Here is a 22,000-nt window from a genome sequence, read left to right as displayed (position 1 = left end):
AGCTATATTATGGTAATACAAAGATAAAACCTTGACTGTGACATCAAGAATTTCGGTCATAAAAATTGTACAAAGTAGTGGAGTTGGATTTGAAACCTAGGGCGGAGAGGGGGGTGTATGTTTTCTTCCCCATACTACAAATACTATTTAATTTAGTTGGTGCTTTACAACTCTTGTTTTTGGTATCCAGGCAGCTAACACTAGACTTTGACAAAATACGTTTCTATAAAAAGCCTTGCTTTTTACAACACTATCCCAACAAAATGGAGCAAAGCCGAGTTTCACAATAGTTTCAGCAAATGTAAAAAATATTTCATATATGTACATATATCCCACTAGAACAATTTTCAGTTAGCTAACGCATGTCGCAGATTTTGGGTAAGTACGAAAATTGAAATATCGAAAAGAAAATGGAAAATACATCGTTATCGTTAGGAACTGCCAACTATCGAGATCTTGTGATTTGGATGATGCGAAGTTTTCGCTGTAACAGCATATTTGGTTTCAAAGATGGCGTCCACAAGTCGATTTGACGATTTCGTCTCATGTCCGTACAACAAGGCGCATATTGTGCTCCGCGGACGCCTGACAAAGCATTTGGTGCGCTGCAGCCGCAATCCGGAGAACCTGAACAAATTGCTGGTCTGCCCCTTCAACGAGAGCCATCGCTTTGACGCACAACAGTTGCAGGTTGGTAAAATGTTCCACCTGTTGCGTCTCGTTGGAATACATTTGAAATTTTCGCAGGCGCACATAAAAATATGTCCGGAACGTGCCGGCTTAGAGCGGCATGCACAGAAAGAGGAGCAGCCGCTGGTGGCGGAGCCTGTTAGCCAAGTTTCGATCGAATGTGAAGAGGATTGGGACAACGAACCGGATGCGCCCACCTACGATCCGAGTGCCTATTGTGAGGAGAACTTGGTGATACGCTCAAGCGGCCTACACGGGCAATCCAAGAGCGTGCGCCGAGATTTTCGGGCCAAGGAACGCCGACGTTTTGCTGAAAAACAATAAATTCCAGCAGATTTTATATATACATATAGATTGTATGCATGCATTAAATAATTATGTTTTATATATTTAAACTTTGGCTATAAATTCGAGTTCCTTCTAGCTTAGCGCTGGCGATTTGGCAACTTGTAGGGCGCCGAGCGTTGCGATGTCTGACAAGTGGCTTTGCCTGGTCCTCCTCTGCTTTGGGTCTTCTCGTTGGCTTCGTCGTCGCTGTCTTGGCCCAGCAAACGCTTCCGCTCCGCCTTGATGAATGCCTTGCGCTGTGAGGGGAACATGCCGTTCGGCTCACGGACAACATTTGCCGTGGCAACGTACAACTGTGGATTATAGTCGGGCACATCGTCGTCATCCCAGTTTTCTTCCGTTTCGATTTTTTCGTGTCTTGTATCTTCCGTCAGCTCAGCGGGTGCACTGTGCTGATAATGCGCAATGATTTTGCGATCGATGCATGATCTTGTGTGTGCCTGCAAGGTGTGTGTGTGTGTGTGTGTGTGTGTGCCTCTGGAGATTAGAGCAAGATGCAAGTTGATCGACTCGAGCGTGCCACTTACTAGAAAATCTGGCTCTGGTATAAGATGCGCTTTGTTGAATGGACACACAAGCAGCTCAATCTCGTCTTTGTACAGCTCCCGACATTTCAGTATATGTTGTTGCAGTTTTTTGCGCAGCATTTTATGTGCCTTGTTATAGGGACAATAAATCATTTCATTTGGATCCGTTTCCATTTTTCAAAATTGGATCGCAGGTCACAATTTTAAATGAGCTAGGTTATTGCGTACTGGCGTACTAGCTTAGTGTTGGCAAACGTTTAAGCGTGGCCTAAATGAACGTTCCGTTATGAATCCAGCTCCGAAAGTTCTTTTACTAAAACTGTCGTATCACCAAGAAACGATCTTCAATCAAACGCGGCTGCTTAGAAATAATCAAGTTTTTTTCACGTACTCGTAAAATTATTCTATATTTTTTGTTTGAAACTTTTTATGAAGATACGTTACTAGCATAAAATAATCGGAGCAACTGCAGAAGTTGGCTCAAAGCGTTCAAATGAGCAACTGTTAGCTGTTTTTTAAAATTAGAGATTGCAAATCTATCGATAGATTTTAGTATTATTAAACTGCAGCACGTACACAAATACAATTTTGGGAACGCATTGACGCATTGTGAAATATTTTTTACTTCAAAAATATAGGAATTAAGAAAACAACAAAATGGGCAAGGGCTTCAACAATTATATGTGCAAGAAATTCTTTCATCCTGCCTCACGGGACAACCTCAAGCGGGTAGGTAGCCGCCAGACAACTATGTCTATTATGAAATAAATCGTTTACTAAATGTATTAAATGTTTAGGTATGGATGGCGGAGCAGCAGGCTGAGGCATATAAGAAGAAGCAGGAGGAGCTGCGCACACAGTATGAGAAGGAGCAGAATCTGCACGAGAACAAGGCCATGCTCAGCAAGGACAGCAAAGACAAGCTGAGCGTTAATTTTATGTATGAGCCGCCGCCTGGCGTGCGCAAGGAGCGGGAAAAGGACGACGCCGAGCCGGAATACAAGTTTGAATGGCAGCGCAAATACAATGCGCCTCGCGAATCCTATTGCAAGGGCGACACCGAAATTCGGGATCAGCCCTTTGGCATTCAGGTGCGCAACGTGCGCTGCCTCAAGTGCCACAAATGGGGACACATCAACACGGACAAGGAGTGCAGCATGTACAGCATATCGATGAGCGAGGCGCGCAAGCTGCACTCGGAGTCGGAGGCCAACGACATCATGTCCAAGAATGTGCTCGAGGAGCAAATGAAGGAAGATGGCCTGATGATGAAGCGTTCGGCCCTGGAGCTGCAAAGCATCAAGGCTGTGCAGCAGCGCCACCAGCTGGTGCCCAGCGACGAGGAGGACGAGGCGACGCGTGCCGCCAAGCAACAGAATCCCGAGCTGCTGTTCCTCAAATCGCTGAGCAAGAAACAAAAGCTAAAACTGCTCAAGAAACTGGAGAAAATTGAGCGCATGAAGCGCAAGGGTGAAAGGAAATCAATCAAATCTTCCAAAAAGAAGTCCAAAAAGGACAGCAAAAAGCTGAAGAACAAAAAGTCGACCGAGAGCAACAACGACAGCTCATCCTCCTCTTCCTCCTCGTCATCCGACTCGGACAGCGGACCAGCTGACCAAAACAAGCGCCAAAAACACAACCACAAAAGCAGAGAGAGATCGCATTCCCGCAGCAAAAACAGGGAGCAACGCGTTCTTGGACGCGAACGTTCCCACAGCCGAAGTGGTCACACCAATGGCTCCAAAGCAGCTGCAGAGGAACGGCACAAAGCCAGCAGAGACAATCATCATCATAGCAATGGCCAACGCGAAAGATCACGTAGCCCAAACAGAGAGGAGCGAACCAGGCAAAGGCGACAGCGTTCGCGCAGCGGCGACAATCGCCGGGAGCGGGATCGGGAACACAAAAAACGCGAGAGACATTAGTTTCGCAAGCATTTACATTTTTATAATCGCAATTGTAGCAAAACCCACCCATTTTTTACTAAAATAGAATTCCAGCTTTTTAAATTCAGCTACTCTGTCTTTTTTTTTTATGTATATGAAGCTCAAAGCTTGAACGGATCGGAGAACTATATATCTGCCTGCTGCAGATAGAGCGAAAGATGATCGTTTAAACTGAAACAAGACAGATTTATCGAGGATCTACATAGACACAAGCTTGGATTGCTCCATTCATTCATACATTCCCCGCGCGTGGAAATATAAATTCGAAAATGAGATGGATCAGAAGAAATATTTACATATGCTGACAAATTTATACTAATTTCAGCAAGTGCATCAAACTTTCAACTTATTTTGAATTAATTAGCTTCGCTATAAGACTTTATTTTGCCGCACACAAGAAATTCACAGAAGGAAAAAATGAAAAGGATCAACTTGTTCTGGTTAACACAGTTGTCCCTTTGCGTATGTATCGAATGTTGCTATATATATTAGTTGGCTTTAGATGCGAGCCAGTTGTGCGGTTGTGCTGGAGCCCGCGGAGACGCAAAGCTCGGCGCCATGATTGCTGCCAGTCTCGCGGGAGACGCTCTTCACATGGATGTGGCTCTTGAGCATGGCAGCGCGCAGTATAAGCATGCGGGTGTGGCGCTGATATTGTTTGCCCATGAGCAGGGCGCGCTCGAAGGTGCTGTTGCGCTGATCGGCCTCCTTGGCGTAGAGTATCTTGTTGTGCGAGTCGATGCGCGCCTGAATCTGGCCGTCCAGTATGAGCTGCATCACCTCGTTCTCCAGATCGCCCACGGTCGAGTTGAAGGCCGTGGCCATTTTGTGCATATCAGCGGACATATATGGGCTGAAGTATTGGATTAGCGCACGGTTGCGTATCTTCGTGTAGAGTATGCTGACGTGTGGGGCTATGTACATGTCCACCAGCAGGTTGTCGCGAATCTCGTCGAGCAACGTTAGGCAGCTGGCGTATTTGCTCTCGTAAAACTTGAAGATAATATCACGCAGCTGCGGCTCCAGCTCGAGGAACAGCTTGAACGAGGTGGAAGCAATTACCAGACGCTTTAGCTCCGGCCGATCAAAGGTGGCCAAGGCGCAGAGGCCGCCGTAGACGGCCACATTGCTGGTGGAGATCATTTCTGGAAAGTCACAATGATCAAAGTTGGCTGCCAGAAAATGCTTAGCCGCCACTTTGTATTTCTTTTGCTGCAGCTCGGCTAAGCCGGCGGCGCACTCCAGGCGCGTGTGCACCTGTGCATTGGCCTCCTTGGAGCCCTCGGAAAAGTCGGGCGTACTCTCTGCCTTCGATATGTAGCTCAAGACATGCGCCCAGTTCTTTAAGTAAATGGACACCTTGATAACATTCAGGCACATATTGACCACATGCTTCCCACTGGTGCAATAATCACGCGCACGCGAATAACACTTTAGAGCATTGGTCAGATCGCCACAGCTCAGGTAATGATCGGCCAGATCGTCGTGTCCGCGTCGGATGCTCTCCTTGATGGAATTCGATTTATAGTTTTTCAGATCCGAGTCCAGTTTCTCCAGTTTGAGAGCCGCCTTCTTCATTTTGGCATCTACCCAGACAGCGTCATAGGCAAAGGCATCCTTCTCGCCGCCAGCGCTGGTGGCATTCGCCTGAGCTGCAGCTGCTGCTACCGGCTGTGCAGCGATGTCGGGCAGAGCGGCAACTGCAACAGCGGCAGCAGCGCCGGCTGCTTGATCACCGCCTGCGACAACGGCAGCAGCCGCACCCGCAACTCCAGCAGCCGCTTGTAGATCAGCCAAACGCTTGTGCAGCATCTGATAGACCTTCACGTTGTAGGTGGACTGCACGTAGGTGATGGCCATTTTGAGTGCCTCCAGGGCCAGAAGTGGGCAAACGTCGGCCACATAAATCAGGCGATCGAGACGCGCGATGCCCGTATATTGATTGGCATATACCTCCAGATCGATTGTCGGATTTTCAACCACAATTTGATGCTCTTCATTGTTTTCATTGTCTTCGTTCGGTGGCGCATCCACTTGCATTGGCTCCACGGCATTCTTAAAATGTGTCACGGCTACGTGAGTACTTTGATGGGTGCTTGAAAACTGCAATGTCACTCACCTGCATAAGCGGCGGCATAGGCAGCACGGGCATCTTGCAACGTTTTGTTAGCAAGCGTAATTTGCGAAAATTATTGAATTGCTTTTCTGTTCTGTGCCGACTTTAGTTCGATAAGCTATCGTTAGAGATTGTCAAATATTTCGATTACAATCATGACAACGATATTTGTAAACGATAGTTTTGTAGCCTGTGCACTGAGTTTCGAATATTCCCATCTCTACACTTGCCATTGTGGGCGAATGGCACAATTGCAAGAAGCAGCCAGCGCCTCGCAAACGTTTTGTTTATATCATTGAATATTATTATAAATAATAGAGAAAATAACGTAAAACCGTCGAAATATGTCAAATATAACAGCTGCGGTAATTGCCAACCGCAATAAAAAGCATTTCCTAGGCGTACCAGCGCCGCTTGGCTATGTTGCCGGCGTGGGACGTGGGTAAGTAGTTTCTTAATATACACCAAATTTTCGACAATTGTTAATTTTTTGGTAACACAGCGCCACTGGCTTTACAACACGTTCGGATATTGGTCCGGCGCGCGATGCCAACGATGTGTCCGATGATCGCCACGCGCCGCCAGCCACCAAGCGCAAGAAAAAGGACGAAGAGGAGGAGGAAGATGAGGATTTAAACGACTCCAACTATGACGAGTTTAGCGGCTATAGCGGCTCTCTCTTCTCCAAGGATCCCTACGACAAGGACGACGAAGAGGCGGACGCAATTTACGATTCTATAGAGAAGCGCATGGATGAGAAACGCAAGGAATATCGCGACAGACGCTTGCGCGAGGACTTGGAGCGGTATCGTCAGGAACGGCCCAAGATTCAGCAGCAGTTCAGCGATCTGAAGCGCTCGCTGGCCACAGTAACCACCGAAGAGTGGTCCACCATACCCGAAGTGGGCGACAGTCGCAATCGCAAGCAGCGCAATCCACGAGCCGAAAAGTTTACTCCGCTGCCGGATAGCGTTCTCTCGCGGAATCTGGGCGGTGAGACTGCATCCTCATTGGATGCCAGCTCCGGTTTGGCGTCCATGGTGCCCGGCGTGGCCACGCCCGGCATGTTAACGCCCACCGGCGATTTGGACTTGCGCAAAATTGGACAGGCGCGAAACACGCTCATGAATGTGAAGCTCTCGCAGGTATCGGACTCTGTGACAGGTCAAACGGTGGTCGATCCCAAGGGCTATCTGACAGATCTGCAGAGCATGATACCCACCTATGGCGGCGACATCAATGACATTAAAAAGGCGCGTCTGCTGCTGAAGAGCGTGCGTGAAACAAATCCCAATCATCCGCCCGCTTGGATAGCCTCGGCGCGCTTGGAAGAGGTCACAGGCAAGGTACAAATGGCACGTAATCTGATAATGCGTGGCTGCGAAATGAATCCACAATCCGAGGATCTCTGGCTGGAGGCGGCGCGCCTACAACCGCCCGACACAGCCAAAGCTGTCATTGCCCAGGCGGCACGTCACATTCCCACATCGGTGCGAATTTGGATCAAGGCTGCTGATCTGGAGACGGAAACCAAGGCCAAGCGACGCGTCTTTCGCAAAGCTCTGGAGCACATACCGAACTCGGTGCGTTTGTGGAAGGCGGCCGTGGAGCTGGAGAATCCCGATGATGCTCGGATCTTGCTGTCGCGTGCCGTCGAGTGCTGCAACACCAGTGTGGAGCTGTGGCTGGCCTTGGCACGCCTCGAGACCTACGAGAATGCGCGCAAGGTGCTGAACAAGGCGCGTGAGAATATACCCACAGATCGCCAGATCTGGACAACGGCTGCCAAGCTGGAAGAGGCCAATGGCAACATACACATGGTTGAAAAGATTGTCGATCGTTCGCTGACATCGCTTACGGCGAACGGCGTCGAAATCAATCGGGATCACTGGTTCCAGGAGGCCATCGAGGCGGAGAAGTCGGGCGCTGTCAATTGCTGCCAGGCAATTGTGAAAGCTGTTATCGGGATTGGTGTCGAGGAGGAGGATCGCAAGCAAACCTGGATCGATGATGCCGAATTTGTGAGTATTTGTTACGGATTCCATTTTCAAGTTAGTCTAATATAAATTTGTATTTCAGTGCGCCAAGGAAAATGCATTTGAATGCGCGCGCGCCGTCTATGCGCACGCCCTGCAGATGTTTCCATCGAAGAAGAGCATTTGGCTGCGTGCTGCATACTTTGAGAAGAATCATGGCACACGAGAGTCCTTGGAGGCGCTGCTGCAACGCGCTGTGGCGCATTGTCCCAAGTCGGAGATACTTTGGCTGATGGGCGCCAAGTCCAAGTGGATGGCAGGCGATGTGCCCGCTGCCCGAGGAATTTTGTCGTTGGCTTTCCAGGCGAATCCCAATTCCGAGGATATTTGGCTGGCAGCCGTCAAGTTGGAGTCGGAGAACTCGGAATACGAGCGTGCACGACGTTTGTTGGCCAAGGCACGTGGATCTGCGCCCACGCCACGCGTTATGATGAAGTCGGCGCGACTCGAATGGGCACTGGAACGCTTCGATGAGGCATTGCGTTTGCTAGCCGAGGCCGTCGAGGTCTTTCCCGAATTTCCGAAACTCTGGATGATGAAGGGTCAGATTGAGGAGCAGCAAAAACGCACGGACGATGCGGCCGCCACCTACACGCTGGCATTGAAAAAGTGCCCCACCTCGATACCCCTATGGATTTTGTCCGCCAATCTGGAGGAGCGTAAAGGTGTCTTAACCAAGGCGCGTTCAATACTGGAGCGAGGAAGGCTGCGCAATCCCAAGGTGGCAGTGCTCTGGCTGGAGGCCATCCGCGTAGAGCTGCGTGCCGGGCTTAAGGAGATTGCCAGCACCATGATGGCGCGTGCCCTGCAGGAGTGTCCCAATGCCGGCGAGCTGTGGGCAGAGGCCATCTTCATGGAAACGAAGCCACAGCGCAAGACCAAATCGGTGGATGCACTCAAGAAATGCGAACACGATCCGCACGTACTGTTGGCGGTGTCCAAGCTGTTCTGGTCGGAGCACAAGTTCTCCAAATGTAGGGATTGGTTCAATCGGACGGTAAGTGCTGATACTTTAATTAATTTCCAAATTAACAACAATAACAATTTCAACTCAGGTAAAAATTGATCCGGATCTGGGCGATGCCTGGGCATATTTCTACAAATTTGAGCTGTTGCATGGCACGGAACAACAGCAGCAGGAGGTGCTCGAGCGTTGCATTGCCGCGGAGCCCACGCACGGCGAATCATGGTGCAGTGTGAGCAAGTGCATCCGCAACTGGCAGTTCAAAACGCCAGACGTGCTACGTGCCGTGGTCAGGGAGCTGTCTGTACCAATTTAAGTTACTTTTAACATATCTAAGAACCAATTACTGAACGAAATAAACGGCATGCAGCTTAATGCAGCGTGTGCTTGTAACCCCGAACAAATGTGTAGATGCCATGGCTGTGCTTGCGGATGAGCTCGATGAGGAACACGCCAAAGCTGAGTGCGGCGCCGCAGCCAAAGATGCCAAATGCATAGCGACATTCGGTGAGGCCAATGGAGACAAAGCCGCCGACGCCGCTTTCGCATTTCGGCTTCTGTGGTATCCATTTGCGTTCCTCGCGATTCACCAGGCTAATCTCGCGCTGCCAGCGTATTCTGTTCCAGAGAAATTCGTTTAATTAGATTGCAACTATCCAGTTGCCGGCTACTCACTGCCTGCGGAACAGCTCTTTGTAGGGAAAGTTTTTGCGTGTTGGCACAGCCAACATGGGTAGCTGGAAGGGTTCCAGTTCCATGAGTCCACATTTCTCGGGCTCACTGAAGGTATCGCTGACAATTTGATAGCCCGCCTGAAGCTCCACCTGGTATGCAAATAGTCCGGTGCGCATTTTCTCCATGCCCAGCACAGGACGCATATAAACAAAATCTCCCTTTGAGGCAATCTTTTTGTGATACAAGCTCTTTGTCACCGGATCTGTGGACTCGGTAAAATAGATTTTATTATATTGCGTATCCTGCACGCCAATTTCCAGCGGCGATTGCCCCAAATCACCCAGCGACTGTATCGCATCCGACGGACTCTGCAGCAGAGCCACAATATTCGCCGAGAAGGAGGTGAATAGAAAAACGGCGGCCACAAATGTGGTAAAGACTATAATCCTCGCCGAACGATTGCTCACGTTCACATAGAAACCCTGCTGGCACATGGCACCAAAGACAAAGTTCACCGAATCCAAATATGACATGTTGTGCGTGTGCGGCGAGAAAAACATTTCCAATAGCATCACCAGCATAGTTACGATTAGCAACACCAGTATGGATATCCAAACATCCTGCTGAAAGGGCATCGAGAAGATGTTGGCCACCGCCGACAGTGGGGGCTGTCGAAACATGATGCCAGCTCTCACGCGATACGTTTCGGCCACAAAGTCACACAGGGCAATGCGATCCAAGCGCATAAAGATTCCCAGCTGCGCAAAGTCCAGTTCATAGCGCTGAAAGCGACCCATTAGGCCGTCGAAGGAGCCATTCGGTTGACGCCATCCATAATTGACGGTCTGGTAGGTGTTGTAGCTGGCCAGCAAGAGAGATAGCGAGAAGGCGGAAAGGGGGCAGAGAGGCTTAACTTAAAAAGGCGATTGAGTAGCAATTGGTGGCAGACAATTGGTGAGAGAAAGTAAAAGGCAAAGCGAGACGGAGAGAATCGGGCAGATAAAATGTTTGCTTTGAAATCATGAAATTATATAATACTAAAGCCTTAAAATAACGACTGTAAATGTGTAGCTTTAAATCATTAAAATCGCATAGCAAGGTTTTTTTTCAAAATGCGTTTCCCTTGGATGTGGCAGTAAGATAAAAGGGAAAGTGAGACGAGTAGAGAGGGGCAAATAAATAGATTCCTATAATACTAAAGCCTAAACATAAGGATTATAAATGTGTGCTTTGAAATCATGAAAATCGCATAGAAAGGCATTTTCCAAAAGCTTTTAAAACTACGAAATACGACAGGCCAAACCAAATCAAGAATCGTTCAAAGATATTGATAAATACCTCATATTCAATCGAACGGCCAGCTCCAGCATGAGGCGATGATTGACTTTGGAAATGGTATCGATATGTCGCAGGGAGAGGTCCTCGATGTCGGTGAACAGATCTGGAAATGCAATAACAATAGCCGTATTGAAGACAATGCCCTCCAGATTCTGTCTGTATGTAATGGCCGAGCCGAAGTGCTGCAGCGCATGGACCATGTGTCGCGGATTACGCAGCCGATGGCCGACCAAGCGGCGCTTGAGCGGCTTCCAGGCGGCCACTTTGTACACATCCAGCAGGGTGGCGTTAAAGGGTTGCGATGTAGCGTGCCACAGCACACGCACCTCGCTGTCGGGTGGCAAAAAGATCTCCGCATCTTCGAGCAGTTGCAACTCCTGCAGATCCTGCGTGAGCAGCAGCCAATACCGATTCGTGGTAAAGTAATTATGCTCCGTGGCCGCGGACCAGCGCAACAGATTCAGGGCACACGAGCTGTTGAACTGCAGCAGCAAAATGCCCAATTTGTAGTTGAGAGCGGGCAGGACAAATGCCAGCTCCCAGTGGGTCTCGTTGTCCGCCTGAAAGCTGCGTGGGGGTGGCGCCTCCGGTGTGTCCGTCTCGTTGCCGACGTGGCGCAGGTCATTCAGACACTGCTCCGTCCAGAGCTGCACATAAATATTGTGTGCCATGAAATGTTGCAGAAGCGCATGCAAACGTGCCGCATCTGTGTTTGCGAATGGGTCACGCATTTAGTTACGGCCGGGAATATAGTATATCCGCAGCTCACCAATGTCCCCGCGACACACAACCAGCATCAGGCTGTGCACGCCATGCTGGCGATAGTAAGCGACTAGCATATCCGGCAATTGATTGCCCCACGAATCATCCTTGAGCAGCTGCTTCTGCTCCTGCTGTCCGCGGGGGATTGATGCGTCAGCTGGCGCTGACATTGATGTCGACGCTGTCAGCGGCCAGAGCAGCAGCAAGAGCAGCACAAACAGCTCTGGGAATATTAACGAGTTCATGCTCGGAGTACGTCCTTTGCCAGTCCTTTGCAGAAGGCTTCCGTTAAGCGGCGGCTTTTATACGAACCTGTCGACCTTTTGGCCAGCAAAGTACCGCGGTAAGCACATTAAATATAATTGAGCTCTTATTTTTAAAAAAATTATGCATTGATTACATTTCAGCGACTTCCTCACTTTTGCCTCACTTTTCGCCCTGCTGCCATTACGTATACGACGCGTTGCCTGCACCGCAATTCGCAGCAATTTCTGCCGACAGCTGCAATTGGTCATCGAAGGCGTTTAATTGGTGCTGAAATTGTCCACCCAAAGTCAATTACATGCCATTAAATATATAAGTTACAAGCCATAACTTCTAAGTTGACTTTTGATGGCCGGCTTATAAAATCGAAGAATAGAAAGTTTACTTTTACTGTCTGCATGAAATAGATAATCTTGCTTGAAATTAATCTAAAGACGAAGCACTAAAGTAGATTTTTAGCTTGGAAAACAACTTCTCCTTTGCTCAATCTGCTCCTCCTCCAGAGCTGAAGCCGCCGTCTCCTTAATAGTGGAAGCCTTATTCAGCAAAGTTGAAGCTGTCGTTCTCTTCCATATAAAAGTCTCTGCCGTTTCCTCTATTGTTGAAGAGGCCTCCTTTTGATTCGAAGCTGCCATCTCCTTCATAGTTGAAGCTGCCGTTCCCTTCTTCACTTGAAGTGAAGCTTATGAAACTTACTTGAATTGTAGGTATTACTTGAAAATGCATACATACGCACACTGCATATATACATATATACATCTATACATACATACACACATACATACATACACACACATATATACATACATGCATGCATACATACATACATACATACATACATACATACATACATACATACATACATACATACATACATACATACATACATACATACATACATACATACATACATACATACATACATACATACATACATACATACATACATACATACATACATACATACATACATACATACATACATACATACATACATACATACATACATACATACATACATACATACATACATACATACATACCTACATACCTACATACCTACATACCTACATACCTACATACCTACATACCTACATACCTACATACCTACATACCTACATACCTACATACCCCTTGGTGCTCCTCCGCCAAGCTCCTCCGGCTCCTCAGCTCCCAGTGAAGAAGCCACCTGCGCCTAACTTATACGTGAAGCCTCCAAGCCTTACTTAAATTTTTGAGAATCGAGGAGGACGGCAGCTTTTATAAAAATTAAATTTGCCGCGCAACAAAAAAAATTGGTCTTCTATTGGTATTTTATTAGACAATTTATAAGCATATATACATACATATATACGCACATACATACACACACACGAACACACAAACACACACACACATACATACATACATACATACATAAATACATACATACATAGAAAAACACGTACACTCTTTCAGACACTCATTCATTCATTCATAGTGCATGCATATATATACACATGCATACGTTCACACATACATACAAACATATATACATATACATACATATATACAAAATCAATTTGGCATATACATCTGGGAATATTATTTATTTTGCTAATATAATACTTAAAGAAGAATTTGTAAAACACTTCTGATTAAAGCATGAAAACCTACATGTCTATCTCAAACTAATGAGAATCGCATAGTAGGGCGATATTTATAAATATGTTTTTCCCAATCAAGTTATCAAATTTTGTAAAAATTGTGAAGTGTTTTTCATTATTTTCCACCTATGTGGATGTAATTTTCGAAATCTCCGTCCTAGTGGGCACTTACATCACTTCAGATGACAATTTTACCAAAAGTCTGGCAATTTTTCCGTTGTATATATTTTTTAGATATTTATTACACGCATTAGATAAGCTTGGCTTGTTTTTATTTACCAATAAAAAAGAGCAGGCGTCCATTTCCCGGATTTCCTTAGGTCGTTGCCTTTCAACACCTTTCCTATCAATAACTGGCCAGCTTATTGGCCAGGACTTCAATTTATCTTCTTTGGCTTGTCAGTTCGCGTTGCAAGCAAGGAAAATCCTCTAATTGATTTGAAAAATGGCGCAATAAAAACAAATAAAAGCTTTCCAGCTGGTTTTGCCTCCAACGTGGATCCGCGCGTGCCACGTATCTGTCCCGCATCTAGACACAAACGTGTGATAATCTGGATCTTTGGTGTTTCTGTTGCTGTTCCTGGTCCTGGTCGAGTTTCTGGCTCCTTTCGCCTGTTGCCCATTCGTATTTCCTGCGCCTTTTATTTCCTTCATTCGGCCGATTGGCGGGCGCGTTCCGGTCTACGGCAAAGGCAATGGCAAAGACCAAGGCAGCGGCAACGCTTCAATAACTTTTATCACTTTTAATTGGGTTTTTCTTTATAGCCAACGCATGTCTTAGGCGACTTATGAGCCCAACACATGTGCAGATTGTAATTGTGTTAATTTCTCTCTCTTTCTCTGTGTGTGTGAGAGTGTGTGCTTGTCGAGCTGTTGTTGTGGCTTGTTTTTGTGACAGCAGGCTAATGCCAGTTTTTCCCAGTTGTCGGTCCGAGATTTTCTTGCTTTCAATTTTCTTAATTGCTTCTTAATGTGCGTCATACGCCGCCAACCAGAACTTTGCCCTAATTTGCTTTTTAACTCCTTGTCACAGTTTAATGGCAGTTGCTTTAAAAAGTTTTCCACAATTTGTGCAGTTGAAATCATTTTATTTTCACTTCAAGCATTATATAGCTTACAGAACTTTCCCAATTAACCGAGCCTACAATTAAAAAATAAACTTGACGTATATTACGTATACGCCGCTTGAAATCAATATGATTTCATTTAGGTTGCATTTGAATATACAATATGCATAATTTATTTTCTTTGTATCATTTATTATTATTATTTTTTTTTCTCATTATATATTATTGTTCATACGCATATATGCACATATTATTTACATATATATTTCTTTGCAGCTCATCGCGCAACTAATTTATGCTGCCTTTCGCCTGCATGCAATGCCCAGTTCTCACGCTAGATGGCGCTGGCGTTTCATTAATCATGTCCGCAATTTTTTGACATTTGCCCGTCATGTTCAACTACTTTGATAATATTCACGCTTCTCTAAGTTTCTTAATATTTCATTGGTGACAGGATTTCATACTCTTGCATAAAGTCTTGTCGCTTTCTTACCACTTTATGTTAATATTTTAAATAAGAAAACTATTCACTAACGATTCAATTATCGATTCATATATAAATATTAAATAACTGCTTCTCTATAAATCCTTCGCCTCCGATCTTCACAAGTTAGCAGAGTATCTGCTAGTTGGTCACTCTTGACTAAAGCGCCCTTGTCTTTGCTAGCAACGAGTTTCATTTAATAATTTTTGCCCTAAGCATCATGTAGATGACTTGAATTAAATATGGTTGCCCAGTTTGTACTTAAAGTATACAATACTTTTTATTAATTTATTTTTCCTTTGTAGAGCTGGTAGCTCGTGTTTTAGCACACGCTTCATTTGCTGCTCGAAGTTTGTCAGTTTATACTGACAGGACGCTTACATCTCCCTTTTTGTGGCACTTGAATCCCTTTGTTGTTGAAGGGTGAACTGATTGCCTATCCTATCCATTTTGCCGGTTCTGCGGCTTTAAGCAACCATTACAATTATCGGGCATGTTACACCTGACTGCACAGCTGGTGGCCTGATTTGCATAAGACCGAAAGCCGCAAGCTGTAAGCCTTTGACAATTAGCCAATACATTTTATTGGGTCTCACAGAATCGACCAACCATTCAATTCGCCTCTCTGTATCTGTGTGTGTATGTGTGTGTGTGTCTGTTGCTGCCTTAAGCCAAATTGAAGTGTGCTTCATGTTTATTATGTAACCACAATGCGCTACTTTGTGCTACCTTTTAGCTTTCACGCTCTTGAAATACATTTAATCCATCATTGAGTTCAGACAGCGTCGATATACCCCACACACATACACACACACAAAAAGAGACAGACATGCAGACAGACAGACTGGGAGACAGATAGTCGTTAGCCTGAAGTTCTCTGTTCTCTCCTCTTTGCTGTCCAAAAGCTTTATTGAGTCCCGCTTTCAATTTGCCCGTCGCCCATTTACAACCTGTTGAAAAGGTGCAAAATGTCGGTGGCTTCTTTGACTCGCTTTTCCTTCGGCTAAGCAAACACGCTTATGCAGCCTTATCAATCAAAGGCATCTATCTGCCTGTGCTACATACACATGCACATACATTTCTATACATTCACAAACATATGTTATTAATATGACTCATTTATTGTTGGCCATGGAAATACTAACGAAGGTATCATAACTTTAGTAGTATTTTTTTGTAACTGTTCTTTTCAGGAAAAGTTCGCGAGACGAGAAAAAGGCTTTAAAAATCGTTGAATTCTTTAAATATCTTAATCAAACTCAGCAAACTTGGAAAACTAATTAGTCCCCGTACTATGATATATAAATAATAAAAAATGGCGATCTTAAATTTAAGCTTGTATGCGTGCAAGGCATACAGATATAGGATTGCATACATACATACGCACTTACATACATATAATTTAGTAGATTTCCAACACTGGCTGATTAATTACATGCATACATATATACATACTTACATACACACACACGCACATATGCACGCACTTTTTAATGTAACATTTCACTTACTGTGAAAGCAAGAGGCCCCACGGAGCCTATTTGAATTTATGAGAATCGCATAGCAGGGCATCATTCAAAAGACGTTTGTTAAAGTAAAACATATGCATATGCTTACAAGCAAGCATGCATGCATACATACACATGCATACACCAATGCATACACACATGCACACACATGCATACATACATATAAACATTCAAGCACATACGCGTAACTCACAGCGGGTATTACCCGGCCTTGCCTCGGCCAAGCTGCTAGCTTTAATTTTTCAAACAGCACTGACATGAGTCACCGATAGAAAATTGGAGTGAAAAAGAGAGGGGAAAGATGGAAACACAACATGAGCGGGAAATAGCTGGGATTCCATTTACAATCGTTGACTCAAGTTTTAAATAACATGTTGCATAGATATTTGCAGCTGAGACGAAGTTTTTAAGCCTTACATATCAAGGGGTAAGCAATGACAAAAGGCTAATACAGTTCGGACTAAGCAGTCAGTGAATCAATCAGCAGCGACAATGTAGATGGCCGCCAAAGCAAAGATCAATCGAAAATTAAAATCTATATCCGAAGTTGTTTTATGTCTAGGATCACAAGAGCTCATCGTCTCTGGCATACAAGCTGCGGCATCCCTTAGACAACTTAAACATTCTTGAACAATCGGTTTAAATATATATGTATATTCCCGCTAAATTAAAATAAACTCAACCAACTTGGTGGGCCGGCAAAGTTGTGAATGGAATTTCTGTTGCACTCAAACTATTCAATGTGAACACAAATTGAATGTGTGCTTTTGCATCGTTGAACAGAAATTATATTGTCATGCCGTAAATCGTGGGGAGTTTAATTTTGATGTAGCTGGGGCTAGATTATTATTGTTGTTAGCTTGTTAACTTAACTGTCATTTGTGCAGGTACACCAAAGGTAGTCATGCGAAAATTATAAAAATATAAACCTCAGTCTAGTTAATCGTGTGCAAAAGCTTAAATTAGCCAAAGCTGGCATTGAATTTAAAGCTAAATTTATTTTAAGCTTAAGGATGGCACACTTAATATACATTTACAAATTTATTGTTTAAATGGAGTGCTTGAATTCGGCAGCATATTTGCGGCTGGCAAAGCCAGTTGCCCACTAATTGACTTATTCAGCAAATGGACTCAAGCATATTAATGAACCTGCACACTGCATATATTTATTGGCAGCTATGCCAATTATTTAGAATCAACAAGTTATTCAAGCTTATGGGCTTTAAAATTCAAGGAACAGCAGACCAATCTGTATATATATATAATTTATATATATATATATATGTACATGTAATATATTACATTAGACGGCCTAACGCCTGCGAAATGTTGTTTTGCGTTCCCGTGGCGCTCATTAATCATTATCTGGCGCCATCTAGCGGGCGGCGGCGGCGGCTGAATTGAGCTTAGCTCATTTATCTGCATCAAATCAATTAGCAAAGCACCTTGGCACACCGGACCCTTAGGCAGCACATTCCGTTTCCTTGGTGATCCGGGTGCCTTGTCCTTTTTTTTTTTTGCTTTCTGCTTTTTTTTTTTGGCCCATTTTTGGTGTCGTTTTTGTGCTTGCTACGTGCCAATTTGGCTCGTTTTGCTCGCTCATTCGTAAATCTAAACAAATCATCAATTTTCACAAATTATACGCGCGCCCCTCAAAGTGGCGCCGGCTCGAGCTTCTGCCATATCCTTGTTATCGTTTGTCCTTGAGCCTAATTGCTTTCGTTTCATTCGCTGCGCTTCCTGTTGTCATCCACACCGTTTGTTCATTTTACATTTCATTAATAAAAGCCAATGGCCGTCGAACTTTGACATATTGAGCTTAGCCCCTCTCCACCTTAAGTGTTCCGTATTCCCTGCTGCGTCAGCTGAAGATTCTCTCCGACAATTGTTATCTGTGCGGGGCACTCGAGGCAGCACTTAAATAGCCCATCGAATCTTTTTAAATTGATATGGAATTTTATCAATATTCGTGTTGATGATTTGGGAAATATTTTTAATTAATTTGCCAAATGTTATTAGATAATGTTAAGTTATATTTGGTGGTCGAGCCTATTTAAGTTTGGGTCGCATCCCATGTTTTGGTTATACGCAAAATGAAGTGCCTCAGTCTCCTATTGCTAGTAGCTGCTCAAGCGGCCTGGGCTCGCGTGCCCTACCAGCCCCTGCCCGACATTGAGTTGCCGCCAGTTCTCGAGGATGAGATCTACGAGCGTACCATCTATGTCGAGCCTTTGCCAGAAAGCCGTTCTGCCGGTGAGTATCGATCTTCAAATCGTGTAGACCTCTGACTAACTCTCTCTCTCTCTCTCTCTCGGTTCCGAATAGGCTGCAGTGTGACCATCCGCGGCGGTCTGCCCAAGCCAGAGCCAGTTTATCTGGAAACCAACTCGGAGAACCTGTATCCCTTCAACCATTTGGGCGTCATGGAGGTGGAGAATGGCAAGACCCTGCAGCTGTGGTGCCCCAGCGGCTTTGGCACACACTCCGACAGCCTGTTGACTGCCACCTGCGTGAGCGGCACCACCTTCAAGGTGGATGGCAAGGAACACGAATTCAAGGATCTCTACTGCAACTCCTGGCCTGGCTTCAAGGCTATAAAGTCGGGCGCCACGTGCAATGGTGGCGTGGTCATTCGCGTGGGCTTTGAGATATCCTCGTCGCGTTTTGCCGAGCAAATGCAGGTGTGCTTCAATGAGGAGGAGGAGGTGACCCGCTACACGCGCCACCAGCTGTACCCGGGCAGCAACTACTATGAGACGGGCGTGGACCGCATTACCTTCCAAACGGCGGGCTACTTCGATGGCAAGAACGTGGACAAGCTCTACACGCAGGCCACACAGCTGGAGACCATCAACAAGGATTTGGGCGGCGATGCGGATAAGTATTTCGATTCGGCCTCAAACGTTTACCTGGCACGCGGTCATCTCGGCGCCAAGGCCGACTTCAACTATGCGCCCGAGCAGCGCGCCACCTTCCTGTTCATCAATGCGGCGCCCCAATGGCAGGTCTTCAATGCCGGTAACTGGGCACGTGTCGAGGATGGCGTCAGGGCTTGGGTGTCCAAGAACCAATTGAATGTCAACTGTTATACGGGCGTCTATGGCGTGACCACGCTGCCCAACAAAGATGGTGTCCAGACACCGCTCTACTTGGCCCGCGATGGCAACAACAATGGCCTGATTCCCGTGCCTAAGCTCTACTTCCGTGTGGTCATCGAGCCCTCAACGCATCGCGGCATCGTTTTCGTCGGCGTCAACAATCCCCATTTGACCGAGGAAGAAATCAAGAAGGACTACGTGATTTGCAACGATGTCAGCGACCAGATCACCTACATCAACTGGAAGAAGACGGACATCAAGGCTGGCTGGTCCTATGCCTGCGAGGTTGCCGACTTCCTCAAGACCGTCAAACATTTGCCCGCTCTGACGGCCAAGGGTGGTCTACTTGTCTAGGCTGTTCCAATAAAGACAACTGTTTAATCGAATATTCAAAAAAATTGCAACAAAACTTATTTGAGAAGTTCAGCTGACATCGCATACAATTCATTCCGACTTATGAATCAGTATGATGTATGAAACTAGGCTCCAAGAGGGGCTTAAGCCCTAAATTCCAAGCCGAACTGAAACATAAACCAGTCCCAGAGCACAATTAAACTTGGCATCAAGCTTTACATTTAGTTAGCTATCTTGGGAGGTTATCAATTTTAGGTAGAGCTTCTATTTCCTAGCATTCTGATTATAAACATTTGTAGAGCTGTTAAAGGAAAAAGCGCTGGTTCGAACCTTGAGCCGAGCCACATTCAATTGATATTTAGATCTGCTGCCCTGGATTTATGCATATTGATCGAGGTTGGATGATAAAATTGACTAAGACTTCTATTAAAATCAACTTCTTTCCCATTGTGGGTAGAAAATGAATATTAAAGAAATGTATAATTATTCGCAAAAAATTCTTTAATTCAATCTAAGCTAATCCTGCACCAGTTAAACCAACAAACCGCTAACGGAGAAAGCGGGCAAATGGGTAACCTTTTTGCGGAACTCGGACACCTCGCAGGCGTATGAGTAGCCCGCCAGAAGGTCTGTGCGCTTCCAGCTGATGTAGTTGATCTTATCGCTGACATCCTCGCACAGAATATAATCACGCTTGATCTCGTCGAGACTCAAGTGCGGATTGTTCACGCCGATAAAGACAATGCCCTTCTTGGAGGTGGGTTCGATGACTACGCGGAAGTAGAGCTTGGGCACGGGTATCAGGCCATTGCCATTGTGATCGTAGGCCAAATAGAGACTGGTCTGCTTGCCATCCTTGTTGGGCAACGTGGTGACGCCCCAAACGCCAGTCCAGCAGTCCACGTGCTTCTTGTTCTTCGTAACCCACGCCCTAACACCATCCTCGACTCTGGCCCAGTTGCCCGCATTGAAGGTTTGCCATTGGGGAGCGGCATTGATGAACAGGAAGGTGGCACGCTGCTCGGGCGCATAGACAAAGTCGGCCTTGGCGCCCATGTGCCCGCGTGCGAGGAAAACGTTCTTTGGCGAGTCAAAGTACTTGGCCGAATCCGTGCCTAGGGCCTTGTCGATGGTCTCCTTTTGCACCGCCTGCGTGTACAGCTTGTCCACGTTTTTGCCAGCGAAATAGCCGCCGGGGGCGAAGTTGATACGATCCACGCCAGTTGCATAGTAATTGCTGCCCGAGTCCAGAGTGTGGTGGACATAGCGAGTGACCTCCTCGTCCTCATTGAAGCACACCTCGTACTGGGTGGCAAAACGGGAGCCGCTCAGTTCGAAGCCCACCTTGATCAGGGTGGTGCCACCGTTGCAGCTGGAGCCGGACTTCTTGCCAACGAAAGCTGGCCAGGAAGTGCACTTGATGGCCGAGATGTCATGCTCCTTGTCGCCAACCTTAAAGGTCGTGCCGCCCACACACTTGGCCGTCACAGATTTGCCCGAAAGCGGCGAGTCTAGGCTGCTGGTGCAATGGAACTCAATGGTCTTGTCGTGCTCCACATCCACGTAGCCTTCCGCCGAGAAGGGAAAGAATTCCGTGGTGCCAGGCTTAATGAGCAGCGGTTGTGGATTTTTCATCTCGGTGCTTCGTATCTTAATGGAGCAGCCAGCTAAGAGGAATAGACAACTTCCAGTTCATCATGTCATCCTGTCTAGGATTTGGGCCAAGCTCTTACCCGCTCTATTCGCCGGCAGGGTTGGCTCCAACATCTGCGGCACTTCGATCATATCTGCCTCCCACAGCTGCTCGTTGTGGATGGGCAGGAGACGCGCCTGACTGCTGGCTAGCAGCAGGAGCACGCTGAGAGTAATCAATGCCGGACTCCACATGTTTCTCTACTGTTGGACCTTCTGAAAAACCCAAGCGCTTTTAAATCTAATGCCCCAAACTGATTAGATCTCAAATTTCCCACTATGATGAGTCCCAATTTTCATTATCATTGCAAGTACTTTCGGGTACTTCAACTCGCTCCGAGTCAATTCATATACATATTGGAGTACGCCCGGCGGTTCTGATTATTTTGGTTATATCACGTGTTGCGCGTGTCGTGCGAACGCTTTTTGCGTTTTTACCCCTTATCATTTAATTAGTATGGGCT

At 46.1% G+C, this 22,000-nt stretch overlaps 8 protein-coding genes across 8 annotated transcripts; 4 read left to right on the top strand and 4 right to left on the bottom strand.

Annotated features, from left to right (window-relative positions):
- The first annotated feature begins 123 nt into the window (after positions 1-123).
- LOC6624136 (gametocyte-specific factor 1 homolog) lies at positions 124-1,085 on the top strand. Its single transcript, XM_002047553.4, has 3 exons — positions 124-378; positions 436-690; positions 748-1,085. The coding sequence occupies exons 2-3, from the start codon at positions 511-513 to the stop codon at positions 1,012-1,014; spliced, it is 447 nt and encodes a 148-aa protein (XP_002047589.1). The 5' UTR covers positions 124-378; positions 436-510; the 3' UTR covers positions 1,015-1,085.
- Positions 1,054-1,966, bottom strand: arx (asterix). Its single transcript, XM_002047552.4, has 2 exons — positions 1,566-1,966; positions 1,054-1,478 (listed from the first exon to the last, which is right to left on the bottom strand). Exons 1-2 carry the CDS (start codon positions 1,737-1,739, stop codon positions 1,116-1,118), a joined length of 537 nt encoding a protein of 178 aa, XP_002047588.2. The 5' UTR covers positions 1,740-1,966; the 3' UTR covers positions 1,054-1,115.
- Positions 1,967-2,107: 141 nt separating this feature from the next.
- On the top strand, positions 2,108-3,578 carry LOC6624016 (corepressor interacting with RBPJ 1). The gene is made up of 2 exons (XM_002047551.4): positions 2,108-2,294; positions 2,363-3,578. The coding sequence occupies exons 1-2, from the start codon at positions 2,223-2,225 to the stop codon at positions 3,488-3,490; spliced, it is 1,200 nt and encodes a 399-aa protein (XP_002047587.1). The 5' UTR covers positions 2,108-2,222; the 3' UTR covers positions 3,491-3,578.
- A 293-nt stretch (positions 3,579-3,871) lies between these two features.
- On the bottom strand, positions 3,872-5,781 carry CSN1b (COP9 signalosome subunit 1b). The gene is made up of 2 exons (XM_002047550.4): positions 5,631-5,781; positions 3,872-5,566 (listed from the first exon to the last, which is right to left on the bottom strand). Exons 1-2 carry the CDS (start codon positions 5,661-5,663, stop codon positions 4,010-4,012), a joined length of 1,590 nt encoding a protein of 529 aa, XP_002047586.1. The 5' UTR covers positions 5,664-5,781; the 3' UTR covers positions 3,872-4,009.
- Positions 5,782-5,866: 85 nt separating this feature from the next.
- Positions 5,867-9,031, top strand: Prp6 (pre-mRNA processing factor 6). Its single transcript, XM_002047549.4, has 4 exons — positions 5,867-6,069; positions 6,130-7,648; positions 7,707-8,660; positions 8,719-9,031. The coding sequence occupies exons 1-4, from the start codon at positions 5,972-5,974 to the stop codon at positions 8,941-8,943; spliced, it is 2,796 nt and encodes a 931-aa protein (XP_002047585.1). The 5' UTR covers positions 5,867-5,971; the 3' UTR covers positions 8,944-9,031.
- Positions 8,645-11,862, bottom strand: Ir75d (Ionotropic receptor 75d). The gene is made up of 4 exons (XM_032435207.2): positions 11,410-11,862; positions 10,641-11,346; positions 9,303-10,163; positions 8,645-9,245 (listed from the first exon to the last, which is right to left on the bottom strand). The coding sequence occupies exons 1-4, from the start codon at positions 11,645-11,647 to the stop codon at positions 8,999-9,001; spliced, it is 2,052 nt and encodes a 683-aa protein (XP_032291098.1). The 5' UTR covers positions 11,648-11,862; the 3' UTR covers positions 8,645-8,998.
- A 6,608-nt stretch (positions 11,863-18,470) lies between these two features.
- Positions 18,471-19,876, top strand: LOC6624446 (uncharacterized). Its single transcript, XM_002047547.4, has 2 exons — positions 18,471-18,645; positions 18,718-19,876. The coding sequence occupies exons 1-2, from the start codon at positions 18,486-18,488 to the stop codon at positions 19,842-19,844; spliced, it is 1,287 nt and encodes a 428-aa protein (XP_002047583.1). The 5' UTR covers positions 18,471-18,485; the 3' UTR covers positions 19,845-19,876.
- Positions 19,877-20,327: 451 nt separating this feature from the next.
- On the bottom strand, positions 20,328-21,747 carry LOC6624325 (uncharacterized). The gene is made up of 2 exons (XM_002047546.4): positions 21,578-21,747; positions 20,328-21,511 (listed from the first exon to the last, which is right to left on the bottom strand). Exons 1-2 carry the CDS (start codon positions 21,729-21,731, stop codon positions 20,376-20,378), a joined length of 1,290 nt encoding a protein of 429 aa, XP_002047582.1. The 5' UTR covers positions 21,732-21,747; the 3' UTR covers positions 20,328-20,375.
- Between the last annotated feature and the right edge of the window lie 253 nt (positions 21,748-22,000).

Source organism: Drosophila virilis, chromosome 3, assembly GCF_030788295.1.
Source record: "Drosophila virilis strain 15010-1051.87 chromosome 3, Dvir_AGI_RSII-ME, whole genome shotgun sequence".
Lineage (NCBI taxonomy): Eukaryota > Metazoa > Arthropoda > Insecta > Diptera > Drosophilidae > Drosophila > Drosophila virilis.
Note: the sequence above shows the minus strand (reverse complement) of the source record. Positions and strands in the feature narration are given on the sequence as shown.

Coding starts and splice junctions, on each gene's coding strand:
- Prp6 (XM_002047549.4), top strand. CDS start 5,972: ATGTCAAATATAACAGCTGCGGTAATTGCCAACCGCAATAAAAAGCAT. Junction 6,070..6,129: donor GTTGCCGGCGTGGGACGTGG/GTAAGTAGTTTC, acceptor TTGGTAACACAG/CGCCACTGGCTTTACAACAC. Junction 7,649..7,706: donor GGATCGATGATGCCGAATTT/GTGAGTATTTGT, acceptor TTTGTATTTCAG/TGCGCCAAGGAAAATGCATT.
- LOC6624016 (XM_002047551.4), top strand. CDS start 2,223: ATGGGCAAGGGCTTCAACAATTATATGTGCAAGAAATTCTTTCATCCT. Junction 2,295..2,362: donor CACGGGACAACCTCAAGCGG/GTAGGTAGCCGC, acceptor TTAAATGTTTAG/GTATGGATGGCGGAGCAGCA.
- LOC6624446 (XM_002047547.4), top strand. CDS start 18,486: ATGAAGTGCCTCAGTCTCCTATTGCTAGTAGCTGCTCAAGCGGCCTGG. Junction 18,646..18,717: donor GCCAGAAAGCCGTTCTGCCG/GTGAGTATCGAT, acceptor GGTTCCGAATAG/GCTGCAGTGTGACCATCCGC.
- CSN1b (XM_002047550.4), bottom strand. CDS start 5,663: ATGCCCGTGCTGCCTATGCCGCCGCTTATGCAG. Junction 5,567..5,630: donor CTATGCCGCCGCTTATGCAG/GTGAGTGACATT, acceptor ACACATTTTAAG/AATGCCGTGGAGCCAATGCA.
- arx (XM_002047552.4), bottom strand. CDS start 1,739: ATGGAAACGGATCCAAATGAAATGATTTATTGTCCCTATAACAAGGCA. Junction 1,479..1,565: donor TACCAGAGCCAGATTTTCTA/GTAAGTGGCACG, acceptor CACACCTTGCAG/GCACACACAAGATCATGCAT.
- LOC6624136 (XM_002047553.4), top strand. CDS start 511: ATGGCGTCCACAAGTCGATTTGACGATTTCGTCTCATGTCCGTACAAC. Junction 691..747: donor TTGACGCACAACAGTTGCAG/GTTGGTAAAATG, acceptor AAATTTTCGCAG/GCGCACATAAAAATATGTCC.
- LOC6624325 (XM_002047546.4), bottom strand. CDS start 21,731: ATGTGGAGTCCGGCATTGATTACTCTCAGCGTGCTCCTGCTGCTAGCC. Junction 21,512..21,577: donor CCTGCCGGCGAATAGAGCGG/GTAAGAGCTTGG, acceptor TATTCCTCTTAG/CTGGCTGCTCCATTAAGATA.
- Ir75d (XM_032435207.2), bottom strand. CDS start 11,647: ATGAACTCGTTAATATTCCCAGAGCTGTTTGTGCTGCTCTTGCTGCTG. Junction 10,164..10,640: donor GCCGTTCGATTGAATATGAG/GTATTTATCAAT, acceptor CTTGCTGGCCAG/CTACAACACCTACCAGACCG. Junction 9,246..9,302: donor AAAGAGCTGTTCCGCAGGCA/GTGAGTAGCCGG, acceptor TCTCTGGAACAG/AATACGCTGGCAGCGCGAGA.